At 38.4% G+C, this 23190-nt stretch overlaps 1 protein-coding gene across 1 annotated transcript; it reads right to left on the bottom strand.

The window, feature by feature from the left end:
* Positions 1-3764: 3764 nt before the first annotated feature.
* Positions 3765-23053, bottom strand: CDC20B (cell division cycle 20B). Its single transcript, XM_042875264.1, has 9 exons — positions 22943-23053; positions 20080-20176; positions 16901-17011; positions 15010-15206; positions 14174-14268; positions 8601-8829; positions 7355-7480; positions 6513-6630; positions 3765-3916 (listed from the first exon to the last, which is right to left on the bottom strand). The coding sequence occupies exons 1-9, from the start codon at positions 23051-23053 to the stop codon at positions 3765-3767; spliced, it is 1236 nt and encodes a 411-aa protein (XP_042731198.1).
* Between the last annotated feature and the right edge of the window lie 137 nt (positions 23054-23190).

The following is a 23190-nucleotide window of genomic DNA, read 5'->3' as shown; positions in this document are numbered from 1 at the left end:
TATTCTATTCTATTCTATTCTATTCTATTCTATTCTATTCTATTCTATTCTATTCTATTCCCTTGTCATGCAAACTACCAAATCCTTAGTTTGGGACGAATTGATTCTAAAATCCTTCAGAAAATACTAAGTATTTATAAGTCTTGTGAAAAATCTGCAGCTGATCTTCAAAACAATCAATCATCCAGGGCTACTTCACTCTCCCCACTGATTAGGCTTACTTTATTACTTTACTCCTTGTCCAACTTCCATTCTGCTATCGCATTTTCATCTTATTGCTTCCTCTGTCCAATTCTGGAAGTCACAACCAGCGAAGCTGAATACAGCTCCAGCACTACTGGAGGGAGTCCATGTAAGTTTAGGTAACAGAGAATCTCAGTAGCAATTAAGATCACATGTATCAGCTAGATTAAGTGTGAACATCAGTCAATAACATTTTGACATCTAGGATGCGATGTCTACTCACTGTGAACCAGGAAGTGAACAGGTTTATGTTTATACAGCATATAAGTAAAGCAAATACAGCATATTAAGTAAAGCAATGTAATATTTATCTGAGTAGCATCAAGTCAGACTGTGTAGCCTCAGGAGTCCATTTATGTGCAGAACAAAGGCATTTCCAAATAGAAGTTTCTATAGTCTATTTCACTGCATCATATTCAGATAACCACTTCATTATATTGTCAGTGAACTTTTTCCTCTTCTAAAAATGATTTTTGTTCTGATTCTGATCATTGTCCGAAACTAGTCTGGGTCTGAAACGGAGTCAGCATCAGGCAAAGCATCACCAACAGGAAAAGAGAGGGGATCCTTCCCATTAACTCAACATTGGTGAGATCACCTCTGGAATGCTGTGTCCAGTGCTGTCCTACACTACGGTAGTCCAATGGAGGGCCATCAAGACAAGAAGGGTTTGCAGCAATTTTCCTATGAAGTGAGAGAACTGGGACTGCTCTTTCCAGAGAATAGAAGGCTCAAGGGATGTCACCAATGTCTATAAATACCTGAAAAGAGGGTACGAAGAGGATGAAATTGGGCTCCTTTCAGCATGCCAGTGCCTGGACAAGAGGCAATGGGCACAAACTGAAACACCAGAAGTTCCTTCTGAATATCATTATTTATCTGCTTAATGCAGATAAATAATGCAGGTCATGGAGAACTGGTACAGGCTACCCAGAGAGACTGTGAGGTCTCCTCCTTGGACATCTTCAAAAGCTGCTTGGACACTGTTCTATGGACCCTGCTCTGGCAGCCTTGCTTATGTAGAATTGGAGCACATACACCCAGAGGCCTTTGCCTACCTCAGAAATTCTGTGATTCTGTGAACCATAGACTAGGCATGTTGCACAGAATGAGACAAAAATACACCATGTTATACAAGGAGGATGTCAAGACCTCACATTTTGCTCAGTCCCTCATATATTAAGACCTTAGCACAGGCAGAATGAGGCAACTACACATGAACATTAATTGATTTTCAGCAGTTGTACTCTCTATGTCTGCAAATATTCAGTAACAGTACCTATAAAGCTCAGTGAAGCAGAAGCATGCCTCTCAAGTCCTCAAATTCCTGATAGGAAAGATAGATGCTGGTCATACAGAAGAAGCTGACTAGAAAAGGCATGTAAGTATATGTTTAATTTGACTACAGATTAAACACAGACTGGAATTTAAATATATGTTTAAATGTTTTCTCAGATGTGGTCACAAAACAGGGCTACAGTGCACACAGAATTTCATGGGCTATTGGCTAGTCCTGCAGAAATAAGCAACTTCTCTCTCTGTCAGATATTGTGTTGAAATACTTCTGGGGCCAATATAGCTTCACAACTCAATAATGAACTTGGATAATTAAGTACTAAACAATTCTCAGTTTAAAAATAAGTGGTTTTTGTTTTTTGTATTTTGGTTTTTATTTCAACAGATAAACATCCAACAAAATACACCTAACTGCAGTGTTGATTAGTTCCTTCTCCACCACAGTCCTCCACCCTCTTTTCTTTTATTTGGCAAACCAACATTTATGTACCATCCAAGAACAAAAAGAATTTCTGGGGCAATTCCTGAAATACATGAGTAAAGAACTCTACGGAATTCCACAGCTTTTCTCCCAGTGAAAAGAGAGAAAATGCTTTTTTATCACTAAAAAAAAAACAAAACAAAACCAACCTTTAAAATTGTGTAAAACACTATTTTGAATATTTAAGTTGGTCTATTTTAATTAATTTAAGTTAAATAATTGGTCAAATATTACAAGATATGTTAGGAGACAGGCTCAGTGTAAGTTATCTCCCATTCTTAGGCATCAGCTTCTTCATAGTAATTTCAAAATTGATGATTGCTGTTCTCATTTTCTAACCTTTTCCGAAGATGACACAAGGTGACCACAGAAGGGTTAACTTGGTGGCAGATTTATTGTAAATTAGTAACTTGTCAGGTAAAAAAGATGAGTGGTCTCAACCTGCCAGACCTAAAATTAGTGATCATGTGACTTACAAATATCAGATAAGGCTTTTAAAATGATGAGAACTAAAGACAAGAGAGTTTCACATTCATTTCCTGAGATGCCTGTGCGCCAGTTAATGTTGCTTCTCTTTTCAAATATTTGACCGACAGCTTATTTTTCCATTGACATTGATCTACCCCACTTATATCCCATTTTCTCACTGTTCAGCTACAGGAAAGACACTACATACATTTCAACTGGGAAAAAACCCTAATGAGCTTCTGAACTCACGAGGCTTTTAAGACAAATGCAAGAGTGAATCCTTGCCTTTCTTCATTCCCAATAATGAAATCAAAGTTCCAGAGACACTTATGGCTAAAATATGGTTTGGAATTGTATTTGAGTAGCATCTGAAGATCAAATCTGACATTCTTTCTTAGCTATTGACAGTACATAGGTATTTTACAGAAAACTCCAATTAAAGTGCAAGAGGTGTGGCATTAGGTAAAATTCATACAAGGGTGACAGCTGCCAGATCTGTGGACACCCAGAACTAAATTGCTACCCTTAAGGGATAAAAAACTAACTGCTGCGCTTCTCTGACTATGCCTGTCTGGTTTATTGACAAGCTGATTACAAAACTCTGGATATTAATAGAATTATTATGCAGTTATTTGTATTTCAAACATTTGACAAACACAGTGAGTGCATATAAGGAAAAAATTCTGAACTTGATACAGCTTATTTAGCTAATAAAGTTAATTATCATTGCTATGACAGAAATGCTGAAGAATTGTCAAGAAATCATTTATTTTTATTTAGCATCATATGTTTGCTATGATCTCCAGAAATGTTTTGTCGGATTCTGTACTATGAGCTTTGTGATATACGGAACAATCCAGTCCCTTGACTGGTACCTACTGACCCCAGCCCTTGACAGATTCAATGCAATTTAAACAGCCTGGCATTTGGATTTCAATACAGACGCAGACCATGTAAAATTACAAGAATCATAGCTAAAAACAGGACCTAAGACCTTATGTTGGCATGGGCTGGATTCCATTCATGCTTACTAGTTTAATGAAAACAAAAATGATTTGTTTGAAAGAGTTAGAATTTTTTCCCTCTAGGCTAAGTAAGACAAGCTACTAACATTTCATATAATGGACTAAATGGAGAAAATTGCTTTACTCTTGAAAGAATGACACTATCTTTTGCCATGTTTCAGTTGGAAGGAATACACATATTTTGAATTACTGAATGAGTGAAATACATAAAACCATTTGCTTTCAAGGAAAATAAGTCAAAAGAATGAGCTCTAATAATCATTAGAAAAAAAACTTTCTTTTTTTTCATTGTTCTCTTCATATTCATGGCATTTCCACAGACAAGCTATCCCATCAGCAGCGACCGAAAGGAGCCTCCTCTGATCTGGGCTTAAGGCTATATGCAGGACTCTCCTTTTATGACCTGAAAAATAAAATATGTTAAAAAAAATGCCAAGATACATCACGATTTTACACAGAGATTGTCGATCGCTTTTTCTACCTATAGGTGTTCTGCCTTTACTGCACCGGGTTGATACCCTGCAAGATGTGCAAAGATAGCCTTTTGTACAGAGTATTTTCACATTAAGAGCTGAAGGCAGTATCTTCCTTTAGGGACCAGGCTTTAACTTCCAGGACTGAGCCACACTGAAAAGATATTTCTGTCAAAGGAGAACATGAAACCTGCACTTTTGTTTCTTCTCTGCATTTATAATTAAGTCTGTGTTTGGTAATGAGTCTGACTGCTGAGCTTTCCCATCTGGCTGCTTATGCCTCGCGACACTTAGTAGCTGATCCAACAATTACAAGATAGTGGTTCCAGCTGCTGCATTATTACTGTTGGGAAGATCTTTTAACAGTGATCCCAATGAACAATTTATTGGAATTTTACATTTGGTTTTGTCTGCAGTTTGAGAAAATTTTGGCAGCTGTAACTGAAGGCCAGAAGCTACCCTAGTCTAACAGCATAAATAATGTACACAACTCATTAACTCAGTTATACAAGTGTCTCTCACAGTAGAATCAACTGACGGAACTAAAGAAATTGTTTGATACTAAACTGAGACGAGATTTGCTCCACAACTCTTACACAGACCTACCATGTGGTCCTGCACAATGTCACTCTTAAGAAAATCCATGGGGATTTTAGGCACGTGGGGGCACAGGTAATTAGACGCGTTTTTACTGCAATTTGCTGGTCATTAGCTTATTTGGGGGTGAGTCACTGACAATCATAAAGCTGACACAGACACCTAAGAGAAAAACAACGAGGATTTTGAGATGTAGCGTTCCTCGTCTAAAAACAGACCAGTCTTATCCTGAAAAGAAGTGAAAAGTTATGAAGAAAATCTTGGGTGATCATTTTGAATGAATATAGGTGATCTGTGTTCTCAGCCTCTGCACCTGAATTATCCATCAATACAATGGAGGTGGCATTTCTCTTTCTAGCTCAAAACAGCATTATGAAGATAAGCATGTGGAGAACTGTAAGGCCTTCTGAAACTGTAGGATTTATACAGTAGTACTCCATGAAGATGCATAAAACTGCAGACCGAAAGCAAGATTCTGGTGTCCTGGTGCTAAAAAATATCCCCCACCTAAACTTTGTGACTAGAATTTTGATACCATTATTTATTATTTCAGCAGGTATTATTTTGAGGCTTTGATCCTTCTCAACCTATTAAAGACTACATGATCTTTGTCAGTATCAAAAACCATGAATTTACAAAGACAGCAAATTTCTTACACTCTTGTTCCATTCAGTGTCTCTAACAGCTCTAAAGAAGGAATTGCAGATGTGGTCTTTGGACCACAACACTGATTGAAAAACTTATTACTAGTTTCATTTGAAGAGTTGGGGGATCAGAAGAAATCAGAAAAGTAAAAATTATAAATTTCCACACTTTCCTAGTGGAGAAGGGTGGAGTTTTACATCATTGTTTGAAGATCACACCAGGGTATTTTTTCAAAGAAATTGCATATTTTGTTTTATTACGTATTTTCTTTGATAAAAACTTTTTAAGTTCTAAGGGGATTACATTTACATCCAAAATGAATCTTCTAGTAAACTGTTCTATAGTTCTATTAGACGTGAACCAAAAATGGACTCTGGTGTAAAAGGATTAGTATCAGTCAGAATTCTGTTGTAATTATGCTCAGTAATAGGCAATCTCAATTACTGAAGTACTTAACAATGCCTGATGAACTTCATTCCTACTGAGTGTTTTCAAGATATTCAGCATTACATAAAGGATTCAACAACAAAATTCAGTTACATTTATTTGTTTACTGGTTAATTTAACACTGAAACAAGTGAAAATCAATGCATCAAAATGACAGCAAACACAAGCAACAAGAAGGCTTAATAGCAAACAACAGCTGGAACACTACAGCTTTATGGACTGAAACAGAACTGTAAGGAGACTACACTTCCCCTAGCTATCAGCATGGTACAAGGACAACACAAGGCACTGCACTGCTTCACAGTCAAAAGCATTCATTAACACTCAGACAGCTCTTGATAACACACGGAGATTTATCACATTCAAACTTAATCTGGAAGCTGGTACAATATCCTGGCTCAATGAGCTGCAAAACTGAAGAATCATATCTAGTTTGTGTCATTTAAAAGGCCACCAGCCTACAATGTATTTGAAGCAAGCTGACACCAGCACACTCAGTCCAGGTTTAGTAATCCTCAGGGAGAAGTCTAAATCCACAGTCTGCGACTAGGACAGCTTTAGAAATGATAGGAGATCATCACTAAAACTGTACAGAATTTTACAGAAAAAATTTACATCATTATCTTACTAAGTCAATCTTTACGATCTCATGCATTAAGACTTAATGAATGAATACCTGCATGTAGATAAAGAAGTGTAGGTGAGTGCTCTTTAAGCTTTATTTTACTTAAATGTATAATGTACATATTTAAAAAAAAAAAAAAAAAAAAAAAAAAAACTGGTCAGAGAGAAAAATGGGTAATTGAAATATCTAAAACAGTGAACTGAAATACTTGCCATAGAGTTCTGATGAATTGATAAGTGCTGGATGCTTCCATATTTTCATCTGATTTCCAGGAAGGCCTTGTCCAGTCATCAGTTCACTGGTTTTGGGTAACCAGAGCAATGAACAAATCTATTGCAATTTAAAATTCTTTTAGTTTTCAGAATGAATCAACATAGATCATTCAGGAGATCTGAAATGTTACCTAGGGCATTTGAAGAAGTTACTGAGAAATAGCCTCAGCAGAATATTTACTTATTTAGAAGGATGATTTCATTTCTTGCAACACTTCAAGGTACAGCTGCTCTATAGACTAAATGCATTAATAGCCTATCAGTATGAAACCAAGGTCCTCTAAGCATATCTCCAAGTTGTCACAGCTCCAGGAAAATCATCAGCTATACTGCTTTATTCCAGCTGAGAATTTTTTCTCCGTCTCCTAGTATTCTAACCCAAGAGACTGATGCCTGCCCTCTGACTCTTAGACCTCTCCCCAACCCAGCAATCTGGGTAGCCATCTTCCCCATTAGCGCTCTCTCTTCATGAGAATTCTGGCCAAACCCACTATCGCCACAAATAAAAAGATGATGAAAAGTGTCTGGCTGTGAGACTACCTTCTTTTCAAGCCTTTCTGTGTGAAGAGAAATTGTAAATGAAAAACAAACTACTTCTGATTCCAGCCCCACACTTCAGGGCCAAATGTAGCAAACTGCAGACACACAGAAAATCCTGCTGTTCTCTTGCCCGCAGAACCACCCTCAAAGTCAGTGGGAGTTTGCCAAAGAAGCACAGCTATACAGCTGTGATATACAGCTATGCAGAGCAGAGCCAGAGTATGCAGATATTTCATCTTCACCTGAGAATCTGTAGCTGCACTCTGGAGGAGTTTCTCACTGTTTATGTCCCAGACACGCAAAATCCCATCTTTCATTCCACCCCCTGTAGCAAGGACATTGGACTGCCAAGGACACCAGTTCATAGCCTTAAAAAAAAAAAAAAAGAAAAGAAATCAGACACCAGAACAGACTGGGAGGTTAACTGGAAAACAGAATAGATTTTACTTAAAAGCCCAGTTGGAAAAATGATCTGCAACAAGCACCCAGAATATATCTCTTGCTTTTTATTCCTTACTACATCATGCTCTTCCTGCTATACAGATGCATAGGATCCCAAATCTCCAATTACTGCTCTCTTTGTCACTTCTTTACATTAGCCTACCTACACTGCATTACTTAAGCTCATAACATTCCAGCTTCTCTGCTCGCTCTTCACAGGTCAGATTCACACCTCAGTACTAGAAGAATCCAACATAATGCAGTTTGACTTCTGTCTAACTCAAGCCGTTGTAGAAGCTTGAGCAATGCCATCTAAGGGACTTTAAATAAAGATACGTTCTTTGAGGTATTTCTTCAATATGCCCAGGGCCCTGACTCTATCTGAAGAAAAGTTACAAAGAACTCATTTGCACCCGTTTCAATAATCTTCTCTGATCCTTTATCATCAATGCTTCAGGATAGTCTCAAACCTTTCTGGGAGAATAAGCAGCTTATAAATGCTGGATTCCTCATTCTTGCTGATATCTGACCTCTCCTTCCCAGACTAGGACTTAATAAAGAATCAAAGTTGTTTCATTTCCAGTTTCTCTCTTCAGATCCTTTGCTATCAGCAATCATAACTTGAAACGGGCAAGAGAGCAGAAGAAACTTCACATTTAAAATCATTTCAGCAGAGGAAATTCCAGAGACAACTTTCCAGAATTCCAACATCAGAAAGATCCTGTCTGATGATTTTTAAGCATTGTGTCACAGAATTTTACTTTGCAGGATGGAGAAAGAGAGAAGGAGGAGGTTGTAGATTTTTTGATTGATATAATATTTGCAAAGGCCTACTAATCCAGTAGAATTTCATGATCAATCAAAGCATTACTGTATTTATCTGCACCAAGAGAACTGGTATTAAAATTATCTGCATAACAATCAGGAGAGAAGAAGCTAATAGAAATCTAAATAAACTGAGACAATCTGAAAAATTCCACAACAGTTTGCATCAACAACATAACTTCATGAGAATAAATACAGAATTTTTCTTCCTCCTCCATATACCTTAACTGCTGAAGAATGAGGAATGGTTTTCAGTGGCTGCGTCTGCACTTTCACACCAGGATCACTGTGCCAGATATTCAGTATACCATCACTAGACCCACTTGCGAGCAACTGATTGGTTAATGACCATTTGAGGCTGCAAATGCTTTGTTTGTTTTGGCAAAGAGTACCAACGTGATGCTGAGCCACTCGAACATCATGGTGATGAATAGATCCCAGTCTTGAACCACTGTAATTGAGAAAAGACAGCATGTGTTCAATATTAAAGACAAGATGCTACACTATCATCCTGAAGTTGCTTCAGTAGTTTCAGCAGCAAACCACATCAGAGTGAAGCACGCCTGCAGAGCAACAATAGAGGGGTGACTGAAAATAGAAAGTAGCAAAGCAGCTGCTCAGTAGAAGCCCGGCAAATTACCTGCTCTCCATCAGTTTTCATTTTCCTGAAGACATACTACAGTGTACACCACCAATCTGTACCTTGTTTAGCAGTTAACCAGTTAATGTAGACTCTAACCTGTACTTCAAGAAAAGTTTTGCAAAATGAATTTTACCAAGGCCAGATATTACTCCAAGGGTAAAACTTTATTGGCCTCATTAAGGGTTTACCAGTAGTAGTCATTAGCACTCTGCTCTTAAATTCTCTCCCTCACCTTCTCTTTCTCCCTCCCACTTCCACATTGAAAGAAAATCTGCACTAATCAACTCTACTTGTCACAGCTTATTTACCCTTTCATTTTGACACTGTTGTATCACTGTTAGGAAATGCATACATAGTTTTACCTGTCCTGAGGGACCACTCCCTCAGACTCTGCTCTCCCTTAGTTACCTTGGCCAGTTATGTCAGTTTACTAAGAAGGGCCCATTTTGGAAGCATGGCCTCTATTACTGTTCTGACATAGGCTTCACTCAGCAATAGTATAACTGAGTTGAATATACTGAAAATAGCTTACAGCATATTTTCTTTTCCCTGGTTTTCATAGAATCTTAAAACCACAGAATCATACAATTACAAGGATGGAAACAACCTGAACGATCACTTAGTCCAACCATCCTCCCATCACCATTGCTATCACAAGCCACTAAATCATATCTCACAGCTCCTCATCCAGACGCCTCTTGAACACTGCCAGGGATGGCGACTCCACCACCTCCCTGGGCAGCCATTCCAGTGCCTGACCACCCTCTGAGAGAAAAAGTTCTTCCTTATGTCTAATCTAAACCTCCTCTGGTACAACTTGGGGCCATTTCCTTGGGTCCTGTTTGTTGTCTGGGAAAAGAAGCCAAAACCCTCCTCATCACAACCTCCCTTCAGGAAGTAGAGAGCAATAAGGTCACCTCTGAGCCTCCTCATAAGACTTGTGCGCCAGATCCCTCACCAGTTTTGTTGCCCTTCTCTGCACATGTTCCAGGGACTCAATGTGTTTCATGCAGTGAGGGGCCCAAAACTGAACACAATACTCTAAGTGCGGCCTCACCAGTTCTGAGTAGAGGGGGATGATCACCTCCCTGCTCCTGCTGGCCACATCATTTCTAATGCAGGCCAGGATGCCGTTGGCCCTCTTGGCCACCTGGGCACACTGTCGGCTCATGTTCAGCCGAGCATCAACCAACACCCCCAGGTCCCTTTCCTCTTCACACTCATCCAGCCACTCATCCCCAAACCTATAACGCTGCATGGGGTTGTTGTGGACCAAAGTGCAGGACGCGGCACTTGGCCTTGTTGAACCTCATCCCATTCACCTCAGCCCAGCGACCCAGCTTATCCAGATCCCTCTGAAGGGCCTCCCTACCCTCACGCAGATCAACACCACCTCCCAGCTTGCTGTCATCTGCAAATTTACTGAGGGTACACTCAATCTCCTCTTCTAGGTCATCAATAAAGATATTAAACAAGATGGGCCCCAGTACCGACCCCTGAGGGACACCACTTGTAACAGGTCGCCAGCTGGACTACACTCCATTCACCACTAACTACCCTCTGGGCACGGCCCTCTGGCCACTTTCTCACCCAAGGAAGTCTGTACCTGTGCAGGCCACGGGCAGCCAGTTTCCCCAGGAGAATCCTGTGAGAGACCATGTCAAAGGCTGTGCTGAAGTCTAGGTAGACAACAGTCTGTCCCTCGTCTACCAGTCTGGTCACCCAGTCGTAGAAGGAGATGAGGTTGGTCAAGCATGGCATGCCTTTCATGAACCTGTGCTAGCTGTGCCTGATCTCCTGGACACCATGACACGCACTGGAAAGCGACTGTTCCATCTATTCTTATGGCACTGAAATAATCAACCTCTATACATATTTTCACAGAATCATAAAATCATAGAATCCTTAGAGTTGGAAGGGATCTTTAAAGGTCATCTAGTCCATCTCCCCTGCAATGAACAGGGATACCTACAACTAGATGAGGTTGCTCACAGACTGGTCTAGACTGACCTCGAATGTCTCCAAGGATGAGGCATCCACCATCTCTTTGAACACTGTTCCAGTGCCTCACCATCCTTATTGTAAAAAATTTAATAATCTCTCTTACATCCAATCTAAATCTTCCCTTTTTCAGTTTGATACCATTTTCCCTTGTCCATTAAAAACAGACAATTTTGAAGTGTCTTTCTTACAACTTTGTTTAGATACTGAAAGGCACTATCAATCAGGTCTCCCCAGGGTTTCTCTTCTCCAGGTTAAACAACCCCAGATATCTCAGCCTGTACTCACAGGGGAGATGTGTCATCCCATGGATCATTTTTTTGTATGCCCGCCTCTGGACACACTACAACTATGGAGTGACTATGTCTCTCCTGTACTGAGGACTCCATATCTGGATGCAGTACTCCACATGTGGTCTATCTCCTGCAGAGCAGATGGCAAGGTTCACCCCCCTTGCCCTGCTGGCCACCCTTCTATCAATGCAGCCCAGAATAAGGTTGGCTTTCTGAGCTGCAAGGGCACATTGCTGGCTCATCTCCAGCTTGCCATCCACTAGTACTCCCAAGCCCTTTTTGGCAGGGCTGTGCTTCATCTTCACATCCCCCAGCTTGTATTAGGGTATCTGAATAACTGAGAAACAAGTATCTCACATTACTGCAACAGATTTATTTAAGGCTATGTTGATTGGAGACACACAGACTCTTAAAGAATCTTCAGATACAAGTTGACTAATTTGGAAAATCTATAAACACATACATTAAGTGACTGATTGCAAGAAATGTCATTCAATGTGCTTGAATTATGGACTTCTCAAACTCTTGAAGGCCACAAAAAATTAGTAAGATTCCAACCAAGCACTTCACCAGTGAATATTAAGCACGTCTTTATGGAAAATAACTAGGAAGATACACGTCATTATGTCATTATACTCAGAGGCTTTGCTTTCTGAAAAACAATGCAGACCTCCTCCAAAATAATAAGCAGAAAATCTAACCAACAGAAATGGACTGAATTGCCAGTGTTACACATGAAGAGATTTTCAATGACTGAATAAGTGCGAAAGACCTTGGCTCCAGAGAATATTCTTTGAAAAGAAATGGGATTTTTGCTAAATTAAGAGGAGTATGGCCAGCAGGTTGAGAGAGGTGATCCTCCCCCTCTACTCTGCCCTGCTAAGTCCTCATCTGGAGTACTGTGTCCAGTTCTGGGCTCCCCAGTACAAAAAAGACAGGGATCTCTTGGAAAGAGTCCAGCGGAGGGCCACGAAGATGGTGAAGGGCCTGGAACATCTCTCCTATGAAGAAAGGCTGAGTGAACTGGGTCTGTTCAGCCTTGAGAAAAGGAGACTGAGAGGGGACCTGATCCAGGTCTATAAATATCTAAGGTGTGGGGGGCAGAGTGGCGAGGTCAGACTCTTTTCTGTTCTGGAGACAGGACAAGGGGAAACGTTTGGAAACTGCAGCATAGGAAGTTCCACACAAATGTGTGCAAGAACTTCTTTACAGTGAGGTGACGGAGCACTGGAACAGGCTGCCCAGGGAGGTGGTGGAGTCTCCTTCTCTGGAGATGTTCAAGACCTGCCTGGATGCCTACCTGTGCGACCTGCTGTAGGGAACCTGCTTTGGCAGGGGGGTTGGACTCGATGATCTCTGGAGGTCCCTTCCAACCCCTACAATTCTGTGATTCTGTGAAGTCAATATTATTTTCTTTTGACACAAAATATTGCATCTATTTTGCTAAATAGAAATAGAACCAATTAATTAGGACAAATTAATCTGCTGTACTGAAACGTATTTGGATATCCTTGAGGATTTGTCATCAGTCTATTTTTAACTATAGGAATTAGTACGCTATTCCAAAGTATCAAAGTACCAACTTATAGTGAAGTTTCCTGTAAAAATGCTGATTTTATTTTAGTAGCAATGAATATTAACTCTATTTTTTTCTGATTATACAGGTAGTTTAACTGTGTAGTAATTAATTGGCTAATATCAAACCTAGAAAGAGAAATAAATGTCATCTGAACTTAATCTATCAAGAAGTGTAGTTCACAGTTTCATGTTGAATTTTAGAATCAATTTCTATTCAGAAAGATTTGTAATGTAAGTTTTTATTGCTTTCAATTCTTTGGCTAAGCTGAAATGCAAACTGAAACTAATACTGACTATGATAAGGTTATGCCAAGCAGACGCTGAAGATGTGTATTTGTAATGTAATTCACAAACATTCTGCAAAAGCCAAAGCATTTTATTAACTGTTGATCAGTTGGTAATGTTGCATCTTACTCTGCCTAGCAGATCCAACAGAATCAAAAGCCACATCTTGTGAAACAAAACTACTTCTGGTGATCTCATCAGGAGATAACAACTTTCATTTTGAGATTAACAATATAATCAGTGAATGCTGGGTATAATTTCTGTTTATGTAAAACAGAAGACTATCACATTATTTTAAAATAGGAGAAACATCCTTTATAATCAAGTTTTCCCTCGCATTCTTCAAGCCTAAGACAAAGATCTGAACTGGAAACTGAGAGAAAAAATGAATAAAACACAAAATTGGATGCTTTATCCTTCTCATGAGTCTGCATATTGAAATGATGCCTAAATATAAAATATTCAACTTGGCAGGGCAAAAGGCAACAATTTTGATCCTTCCTCAAAATAGGGTTCAGGTTCTGGCTAGCATTGAACTGGCCTTTCCTCACAGATACACAGCTAGAGAAGAGTGTAACTCTAACAACCGTGCTTTGCCATGCATCTGAAAAGTCAGTGGAAGGGCAGCCTAAGCTACATGTCCTCTCCGTTGCACTGAGTAAGGTATCTTTTTTGAAATCTGGACCCACTGCAGATAATATCAATTAATGCTCAAATATTCCGAAAAAAAACACAACCATGTGCTCCACATCTTACAGAAATTCTAGAAGCGGCGGCAGATTTCTGAAGAACAGTAAAAACAGAGACTAAAGAGGCAGGTTAAATTCCATTTGGTTGCTTTCCTGACATAAAGAATACTTACATATTGTTTCTGTGGTGGCTGGTAAAGAATAAAGCATTTTCAACCAAAACCAACAAAAACGAATCAAATAATTGGGATGCCTATCTAGATGAAAACATCAGGATTCTTTCTGTGAATAGACTATAGCACTCACCTGCTCAGAATATAATGATTCCAGCTCAGAGCTCCAACTACAGACAGGTGGCCAAACATATTTCTCAACCTCCTTTTCCTTTCAATGTCCCACAGCTGCCAATACAAAACAAACACACAGAACAGATGCAAATTTAACAGAAAAAGAGACAGAGAGAGAGAGGGAGAGAGAGAAATGTCTTTGTTTTCTTCATTTGTTTGCAGTAAACACTATTCAGTTCTGATATGACATACAGACAACTTCAAGCTCATTCATTTCACACTATTTTTTTCACACAATATTTCACTTTATTTTATTTTAAGAGAATGTGCATTTCTAAATTTAAAGCTATTTATACGCCAGTATTTGGAAGCCTGTGTATGAAAGCACTGGCGTGCTGAATCAGAACTCTACCAGATAGATCCCCACATTATTCACTATCACAGCCAACATCCAACAAAGACCTTTCAAAACAGGACTGTACTACAACAGGAGACAGAGTTTTATGTGTATAATCTGAAGTGAAATTCAGGGATGTGAATCTATGAGTACAATTTTTGCTCAAGTTCTAAAAGTATCTGTCTCTACTAGAGTGATCTTAGCAAGAGAGATACAAGACTGGCCTTTGCTGAGAAAAATAATTAAAGAGTTCCAATTACTGATGAAAAGAAAATCTGAGTCCCTCTGTGCAGTTATTCTGTAACATGAGGGATGATGTAATTGTTATACACCATCTACAGAAGAGTTTTTCTGTATTTTAGCCAACTTTCTTGTTTTGTTTCATTAAGCAAAGAAGATTGTCTAATCAACACTTCAGCTAAAAACTGAGAAAGACAAAAAAGTAAAATATTAAGTACTTGCACTTCTCCATCACTAGTGCCAACAGCAAGGCAAGTTCCCTCTTTTATCCAAGCTAGAGATGAAATGTATTTGGAACTGGAATTTAAACCAATGCTTTCAATGCCTTGAAGAGTTCTTCCATTCCAAATATATGCAGCAGATCCCAGAGCAACAGCAATGAGATTTTCAAGGTTCCAGTCCAGTATGTTTAGATCTAGAAAAAAGCTTCTAAAAATTACTGCAAGAAGGTTAGAGGTAATAAGCTGGGGTTGGAGGGGTTATGGCTGGGGCAGAGGCTTTCTTTTAATAGCTACAGGAAAAACTCATGGCATTGCTTCAATGAAGCCACTACCAGCTCATATTCAACTAGGACATAAATGAGAACTGAATGAAGGTGAGTATTTCTAACAAGAAAAGATCTTCATTAGGTTAACTACCACAAATCTGTATATTTATACAGAAGAATATGACTTACAGATTCCTCACTAAATGTTTTTACACCTATCATCCATCATTTTGGATGGCTGCATCACCCAAATTTCTGCCACCAGAAATAAGTGTTCTCCAGTACCAGCTAGAATTGCAAAAACATTCTTTTTCCAAAATAATTCATGTTATTGGTAAAGACATAGGAGAAAGTCTATATGCTACAGTTCTTCCTTGAGCTAGTACTAACATTTACTCTCCATGTAACAGAAGAAAAATGCAGAAAGGAATCAGGGAAATTCTGCACCTCTCCCACAAAGTTTGCTCAGTAAGCAAATGCAAGAAATACTGTTTCCACTTATGTTAGGTGCACTACAGACCCTGGCAAAAGAAGTCATTACACCAGTTAGCCTCAGAACAGCCTGCTGTGTCAGGTAGAAAGTGCAGGCCAGAAAGAGTTGTTATGCAACATCTAATTCTGACACAGAATAACAGTACACACTCTGATGTCAATGCGAATCATCAGCTGCTGCATTTATGACAGCTGAAAAGTCATTTTAAATGATCCCTGAAGAAAATAGTTAGCATAGGCCAAGGTCTGATGCTGTGCTTCAGTAACTAAAATCACTCTGAAGAACAGCTTAATCTTTCAGTCAGCTGTTTGATTAGAGTCCTTATTCCTACAGTCAGAAATAAGCACTAAAAATAACTTCCAAAGAATTCTACTAATGCTATTATTTTGTGGATGCACCTTGTGCATAATCATGAAAAATCACTCATATAGAAATCCAGACTCAATCTGGATGCAAACAAACTTTTGGCTTGCTCACAGATTTACATCTAAAGAATGCTTGCAAGAACACCTTAGGGAAAAAAAAAAAAAAGGAAAAAGGAAACAAAACACAAACAACAATCGAAACACAGGAACAATTTCTAACACTTTCAACTATGGAATTGTTATGGTTTCAGAAGTGCTTTAATATATTTACCAATGTAGAACAGAAAACCATGCATTTTTTCTGTGCATGTTTAATTTTACCACGAAAAATGTAGGTGAGAATTTAGTTCAGAAGATATCTATCATCTAAACCATAAACAAATCACTGGTTTCTCCCATAACTAGAGATTTCAAAGTCTGTTACATTAAGTTGCTGTGTTGACAGACTGCTAACAGCTGAAATGTCCTTAGCATGGATGTTTGTTTACTGGTCTGATTTTAAATCTGAATTGAGACCTATTGCTGAAAAAAGTTGCACGAGACCTAGGTGATAATGATTCTAGGGTTTGATCAGTGATCTCTACATTCTGCGACAGGCAGTTTTCATTTTCAAGCTGCAAATGTCTAAGAAAAAATGACATCATGCATAAGTATTGGAGAATTCCAATTTGATCTGAAGGGGAAACACCCTTGCCATCTTTCTTGAAGTATATATAAGTGTTCTCAATCTCTGCAGAAGCCTCAGTCATAAGAAAATAACTTACAGTAATCATCATGCAAACCAGTAATATGAAGCCTCAGTTCTGGCTCCAATGTCACTGATGGCTTCATGATGGTAACAGCTCTGAACTCATTCTGCATCTCTTCTTGGCATCCTGCATTTGAAGATTCATCACACACAGTTCAGTCATGCAAAACACCAAAGCCTTTCACAGTCACTATGTTAGTCTTTGTCTGTGAACCACAGATGTCTAGATGGGTCTAACTCTTCCTGGTTAGGCCAAAACACCCCACAGAAAAGTAAGTGAAATCTTCCTTTTAATAGCTCTATCAAATCTCCATGGATGCACTCAGCTACAGTGGAGAATAGAGTTTGCTGTATTTTGTTTAAATTGCATCACAGTTCATTACAAAATACATTTCATGTCTTTGTCTGGTTAGCTTTTGCGAGAAGTTGCCAGTAGCAGTTCATATGGGCTCTCCCACCTCAAAACCCTCATGCAGCAATTAACCTTTTTGCTTTCTGGTGTTAATTTCTCTTCAACAGTCTCCTCTATCAACACCTAGCACAGGAAAAGGTTTTTAAACCCACTTTGATGACAGCATTCTAAGCTTGTGACCACACCAACTTCAGAAACCAAAGCAGTAACAGTAAGTTTCAAGTATGAGCAAGCAGAACAGTCAGCCTTTGTGGTCATTGTCTACGTGATTCTGCAACAACTGCTAAGCATCATAGTAAAAAAAAGATCATTATCACCATTAATCATTTAAAGCTACATTTTTATCTAGCTGTAATATGCAGCGTGGAGATCTGGAAACTAATATTTCTATATTTCTCTTCATGTTTTGACTTCATTTTTGAAATATTCCCTAGAGAAGAGCACTTAAAATGAACGCCAAAACTTCACAGGCAGAAGACATTATCCAATTCAACAACCACTCTTTCTGTTAGTAAAAATCAACACTGACAAAATTTTTGCACTCTGTAATATAAATACACACATTATAATCTTATACAGAAATCTTATCAATTACAAATTGTGGAGAATTTTATCTCATACTTATTTCAATCTCAGTCTTATCCCCCAGCCAAAAATGAATTTCTGTCAAAAAACAATTTTCTCCTTTCAGCTGTGGTACCTGTCATAGAATCACAGAATAATAAAATCATCAAGATTGGAAAAGGTCTCTAAGACCATCAACACCAACCAATAAAAGCAAGGCCAAGGCCTTCAGTCTTCCATCAATGTACTAAGTATGACCCTGCTTAGCTTCTGAGATGCTGCCTCTTGCCCACTGAGCACCTGTGACCAGCAGTGATGTGGTGCATCTCACTGGGATGCAGCTCAGACCTAGAGCACATCCATTAGGGATGTAGTGCCCATGCGTATGGGAAGGAGCTTCCATGAATTAGCCAGAAGTGCTGCCCGAGGGCTTTACCACAGTGGTGGTGTCTTCTTATGAGAGGTGCCTCTCTACTGTCCCAATGTTGCCCCAGGTGCTTTGGGGTCAAGTGCACCAGAAATATCAGTGGTATGCATATAATACAGAGCAAATCAGTCAAATTCTCTACACAAATAAAAGCAGAAGATGAGCAAGAGAAGGGCCACAGTGATTTTCTTCTAAAAGTTTGTGGAATTAAAAAAATCAAGATTTGCAGGAATGGTTGGTTGTAAGACCTTACCTGCCCAATACAACATGTAACAATCCATTCTAACCCTAAAAAAGGTTTAATATCACTGAACTGTGATTAGGGTGTACAGAAAAATATGTATTTTAAACATCTACATTTTTGTTTTGTTTTGTCTTGTTTTTGATATTGTCAACCACTTCCAAACCCAGCCAAGTACGACGGTTTAAGAAAACTGAAGCACTTAGTTACAACAGCCGGAGAACGACAACACTTTTGAGATACTGTGAAAATGATCTCTAATACTGATAGCTGGGGTTAAGCACTGAGAAAGGATGAAATTATCTGTATAACTTATTTCATTTTTCTCTTCTCATGCGTAATTCACTTCAAATTCATAGAAATCACGCTTGCAGCTCTATTCACATACTTTGTGGACAGACGAATGTGCTTTACAGAATTTTTTTATCAGTGGAAATTAAGCTTCATTATCTCATTTTGTGTTATTTTACCTGAGTACTGGAAGATTATCACTGGCTTTTGAAAGAATTTTGGTTTTCACGTGCCTGTGTCAGTTCTCAAAATAAGACTTGAGAAGTGGTAAGTAGTATTGTAACACAAGACCACTCAGTGAACAGGTAGGTGGGTGGAATAAAACCCAATATACCTGATACACGTATTCATTTGCCATCAGGAAAAAAATACTATGATTAATCCCTATACTGATGCTTCTGAAGGCTCTGAATTAAGCTTTATTTGTACAGTAACAAATATATACCAGTCTATCACATACTCCACAACTTCTTCCACAGGAGCTGAACTTCAGGCTCATATAGAGGTTGTTTCTCACTGTCCTTACATGAGCATGAATCAGGTCCTGACTGGTTAAGAATTCAGCACATACAGAAATAGCCAGACCACAGAAAAAAAATGACCTAAGACAGAACACAACAAAATATTGGCCTGATGCCTAATGAACAACCTCATATTAAAAAAAAATTGTAATATCTGTGTTATTTTACAGATCAGCTCCTCGCATCCCAGTTGGCTTGTAGTTCACTCGTTCACAGTCTCTATATGCTCACTCATTCTCATATTTTTGGAGGAGATCAATCAGCTCCCGGTTAGATGAATTTGTGACTAGAGCAAGGGATAGTTTGTACCACCTACCTTTCCTTACAGGCAGGTGTGGCAAGATCCCATCAGGTTTGCATGTCTTGCTCTCTCATGTACCCAACACACCATTTAATAGATACCCTGGTCCCAGTCTGCAGCAAAAACCTACATTATTTCACACATCTGAAACTGGAAAGTCAAAGGGAAATTGTTTTTAGGGCCACTGATGTGTCTGATGGGGCCAAAAGGCAAGCCAGGTGATAGATAAAGCATTTAACCACAACGGAAGAGGTGGAGATCCATATCATCAGAGGCTATGGGAACTGCAGGGCAAGTGGATCCAAGCAGTATACACATCTCAGCCACCTTGCACTATTCTGTAACATTTGTGGGAACTGGTGATTTTCTCAGTGTAGACGCAGCCTGTTCTATCTTATCATTCATTGTACATGGGGTATTTGCTACAGTGGAACATACCTTTCCAGATGCAACTGGCTTTTTCACAGACCTTCATGTCACTTTCTGCCATGCTATATCCAGTTTCTTGGACCATTAGAAGCTGAGTAGTACATTTCTGTCTATGCATAGAAGTGAAAATATGAATGAAGAAATCTGTCAAGAACATATTTAAGTACCATGGTTAGCGTAACTACCTTTGAAGTATTGAACTTTCTTCACATAGAAGTTTTAAAACACCTGGACTCCTGGGTAGGAATTCAGCAAAAGATACAGAATATCAATGTCCAAATCATATGTTCCATCTTACAGTAATGATCTTCCCTTCCATAAAATACCAATTCACTGCTAATGATCATAAACATTTTAACAAAGCTGTTTGAACAAGGTCATCTTACTATTGGAAGATATTTTAGGCCTCTATGTGTCACTCACTGAGTTTTAGTGTCTTCTTGCCCTCCTTTGAATTGGCATTCAGGCTAATTTTGTTAGCACACAACACCAAGTTTCTTTGCATGCAGACAATATATATAATGCCTTAGGTCTGATCAGTTCTGTGGTGCATATACTGTAGAGTAATTGATTCAGCATGAAACCTACTGTAGTCCTCACCCTGGCTAGAGTCCAAATGTCTGGACTCCATGATCCTATTTGTTAAACCAGTACCACATTTTGAATCCACAGGTGCTAAAAATGTAAGCAAAGTGTCTCAGAGAACTAAGAATTTTTTGTTATATAAACCTCTACCCAGGGGTCAAAGAAACAGATGATGCAGAAGAAAAGTACAGGGAAACCTTAATTGTTATTGGAATTTTTTCCTTCTTCAAGAAAATTATGTTAAGTCTTCAGACAAATTCAGGTAAGGCTGAGATCATCAGGTAAGACTATATGTATATGTATGTATGTATATATAATCCTTAATAATGTATATATAATCCTTAATAATGCGCACTTCTTCATAATGTTGTTGGTTTTTTTCATTGAGATGAATGCTCTCAAGCTTGTTGTCTGTTTGGTCCTTAACTCCTTATTTACAGCCAGGTGGAAATGTCACTGATGTTTTCACCAGCCATTTAATATGTTCTTTTTTAAATTTTTTCTGAAATCTATCTTTCCAAACACATTCACTTTTATTCTTCCTCAAAACCCCGTTGTAATCATGATAAGAAATGTCTTGCACAAACAACCAGAAAAAAGTTCTTCTTTTTCAAATATCAGAGCTGTTCTATAGCAAGCCGTCAGCTTTGAGAGGAACTTTCTGAATGATTTATACAGTCAATTTGGCAGAAAGCTAACCTGATTGCTTGCATCTGTGCCTCTAAAATAAGTGCAGATATTTCTATGGAAAACCTACTGTATGTACAAGGAAGCAATCTTTTGTCTCACAAGAAGACCACATACATTCACTGGAATGTGAGAAGATTTTATCCCACAATGTTATTTCAAAGACCCGCACAACAAACTTACAGGAAGTTGTTATGGTCCTTGGTGTAGAACTCTGAATAAGAGAATGAGATATGAAGGACTAACACTGACATTAGTAAAGTCACTGCAGTCACCTTTAATATCACATAAAAACTGAAGCAAAAAAAGTACATTTTACCAATGCTACTTCATACTTATCTCACAAAAAGGTTTTCTTTAATTTCTCTGTGGGGTATATACAACTAAGATTTCTAGTCCCTTTTCAACAATGTTAAAATGCACACTCTCCAGTAAGATCACGGTGGGTGAAAAGGCTGGAAAGGACTTTTCTTGACATGCGATTTTTCCAGAATAATTTGCTTACTTAGAAAGGAAAGTGATTGTCATGAAAACTGGTTTTCTCAAGATGTTGTAAATGCATAGGTTGTTTTGCAACATTCAGTGGTCTTCAAAAGTACAAGTATTAAAAGAAACAACCAACTAGACTTCTAGTCCAGCTATCTTGACATTACCTCTTTTTCTTTGAAGTTTATTTTGACACTCTCATGGGAATTTCTCAACAATATTAAGAATTGCAAACCAGTAAAAGCAACAACATTAGGTGTGCAGCTATCAAGTTTCCTCACTCAGGAGTTACTCTCAAAAAAGTCACCACTTGAAAATAGGTATCTATGACCTTGTAATTGGTGTAATCCAGGAAAGGGAATGCAGGTCAGTGACTACAAGTTTATAACTTAATATATACAATAGTCACAATCAGGTAGCATGAAAATATTGACCTTGCTTTCAGTATATGTAATGGTAATAACTTTTATTAACACAGATAAGTATCACCGTGATTCATATGAGAAGTCAGTTTTCAGTAAGTTAACAAAAATGAGTGGGTTTATTTAAGATGACTAAAAGGAATTAAACAAAGCCTAAAGAGAAATGAAATTTTGTGTCAGTGGCCACTAGTAAAAATGAAGGGTAAAGTGTTCAGCAATAAAAAACAGCACCAGAGTGGGAGGAGATCTGAAGCCTTTATTTCACATAGTAGATTCCATGCGTTCTTCTGTCCTCTACCAATAACTGTTAAACATAACTACTTACCTTTTAGCTTCCAGTCATGACGAAAAACTTTATTCACAGCTACTTTTTGGCAAAATTTTTACAGTAGCCCATTCTGTCTACGTGACAAAATGTACTACATCCTGTGCGACTGAAAAAATGATCTTCACTGCGGTTCTGAATCACATGAAAAACTGAGTCAGTCATCGCCCTTCAATTTAGTTTTACTCAGAAAGAGAAATACACTAAATAAAGTTAATGATATAGCAATTGTTCCTGACATTTTTCTAGTGGACATTTCCTAAACTGATCTCTTCTTGTTATTGTTCTCAATGTAAATATGGTAGCATCTGCACAAAAGATGAGGTAATAAAACACACCAGCAAATATTCTATAAGCATTTACTCACCTGCTTTTTTTGTAGTTCAGTTTTCCTGTCGTTTCTCCTTTCCAAGCCTGCTGCAGTGTGCCTGCTAGACAGAGTCACAGCACTTTTCATGATGGAGGGCTTCTTAAGCATCTTATCCATCACTGAAAACAAACAATTTTAATAGTATAAATATATAATTTATATATATATATATTATATATATAATAAAAACTAAAGGTATTTTTTTTCATTTACAGAGAATTATTTCAAGTCAAGTACTTTTCAGC

The sequence above is a fragment of the Lagopus leucura genome, unplaced genomic scaffold, assembly GCF_019238085.1.
Source record: "Lagopus leucura isolate 7727_CA_CO unplaced genomic scaffold, USGS_WTPT01 Super-Scaffold_100014, whole genome shotgun sequence".
Lineage (NCBI taxonomy): Eukaryota > Metazoa > Chordata > Aves > Galliformes > Phasianidae > Lagopus > Lagopus leucura.
This window is presented reverse-complemented; position numbering and strand designations above follow the sequence as displayed.

Excerpts from the sequence above, each read along its gene's own strand:
- CDC20B (XM_042875264.1), bottom strand. The coding sequence starts at position 23,053 with ATGCTTAAGAAGCCCTCCATCATGAAAAGTGCTGTGACTCTGTCTAGC. Across the intron at positions 17,012-20,079 it reads AGCCAGTTGCATCTGGAAAG|GATGCCAAGAAGAGATGCAG; the intron begins GTATGTTCCACT and ends CTTCAAATGCAG. Across the intron at positions 14,269-15,009 it reads CTAGTGATGGAGAAGTGCAA|CTGTGGGACATTGAAAGGAA; the intron begins GTACTTAATATT and ends TTGTATTGGCAG.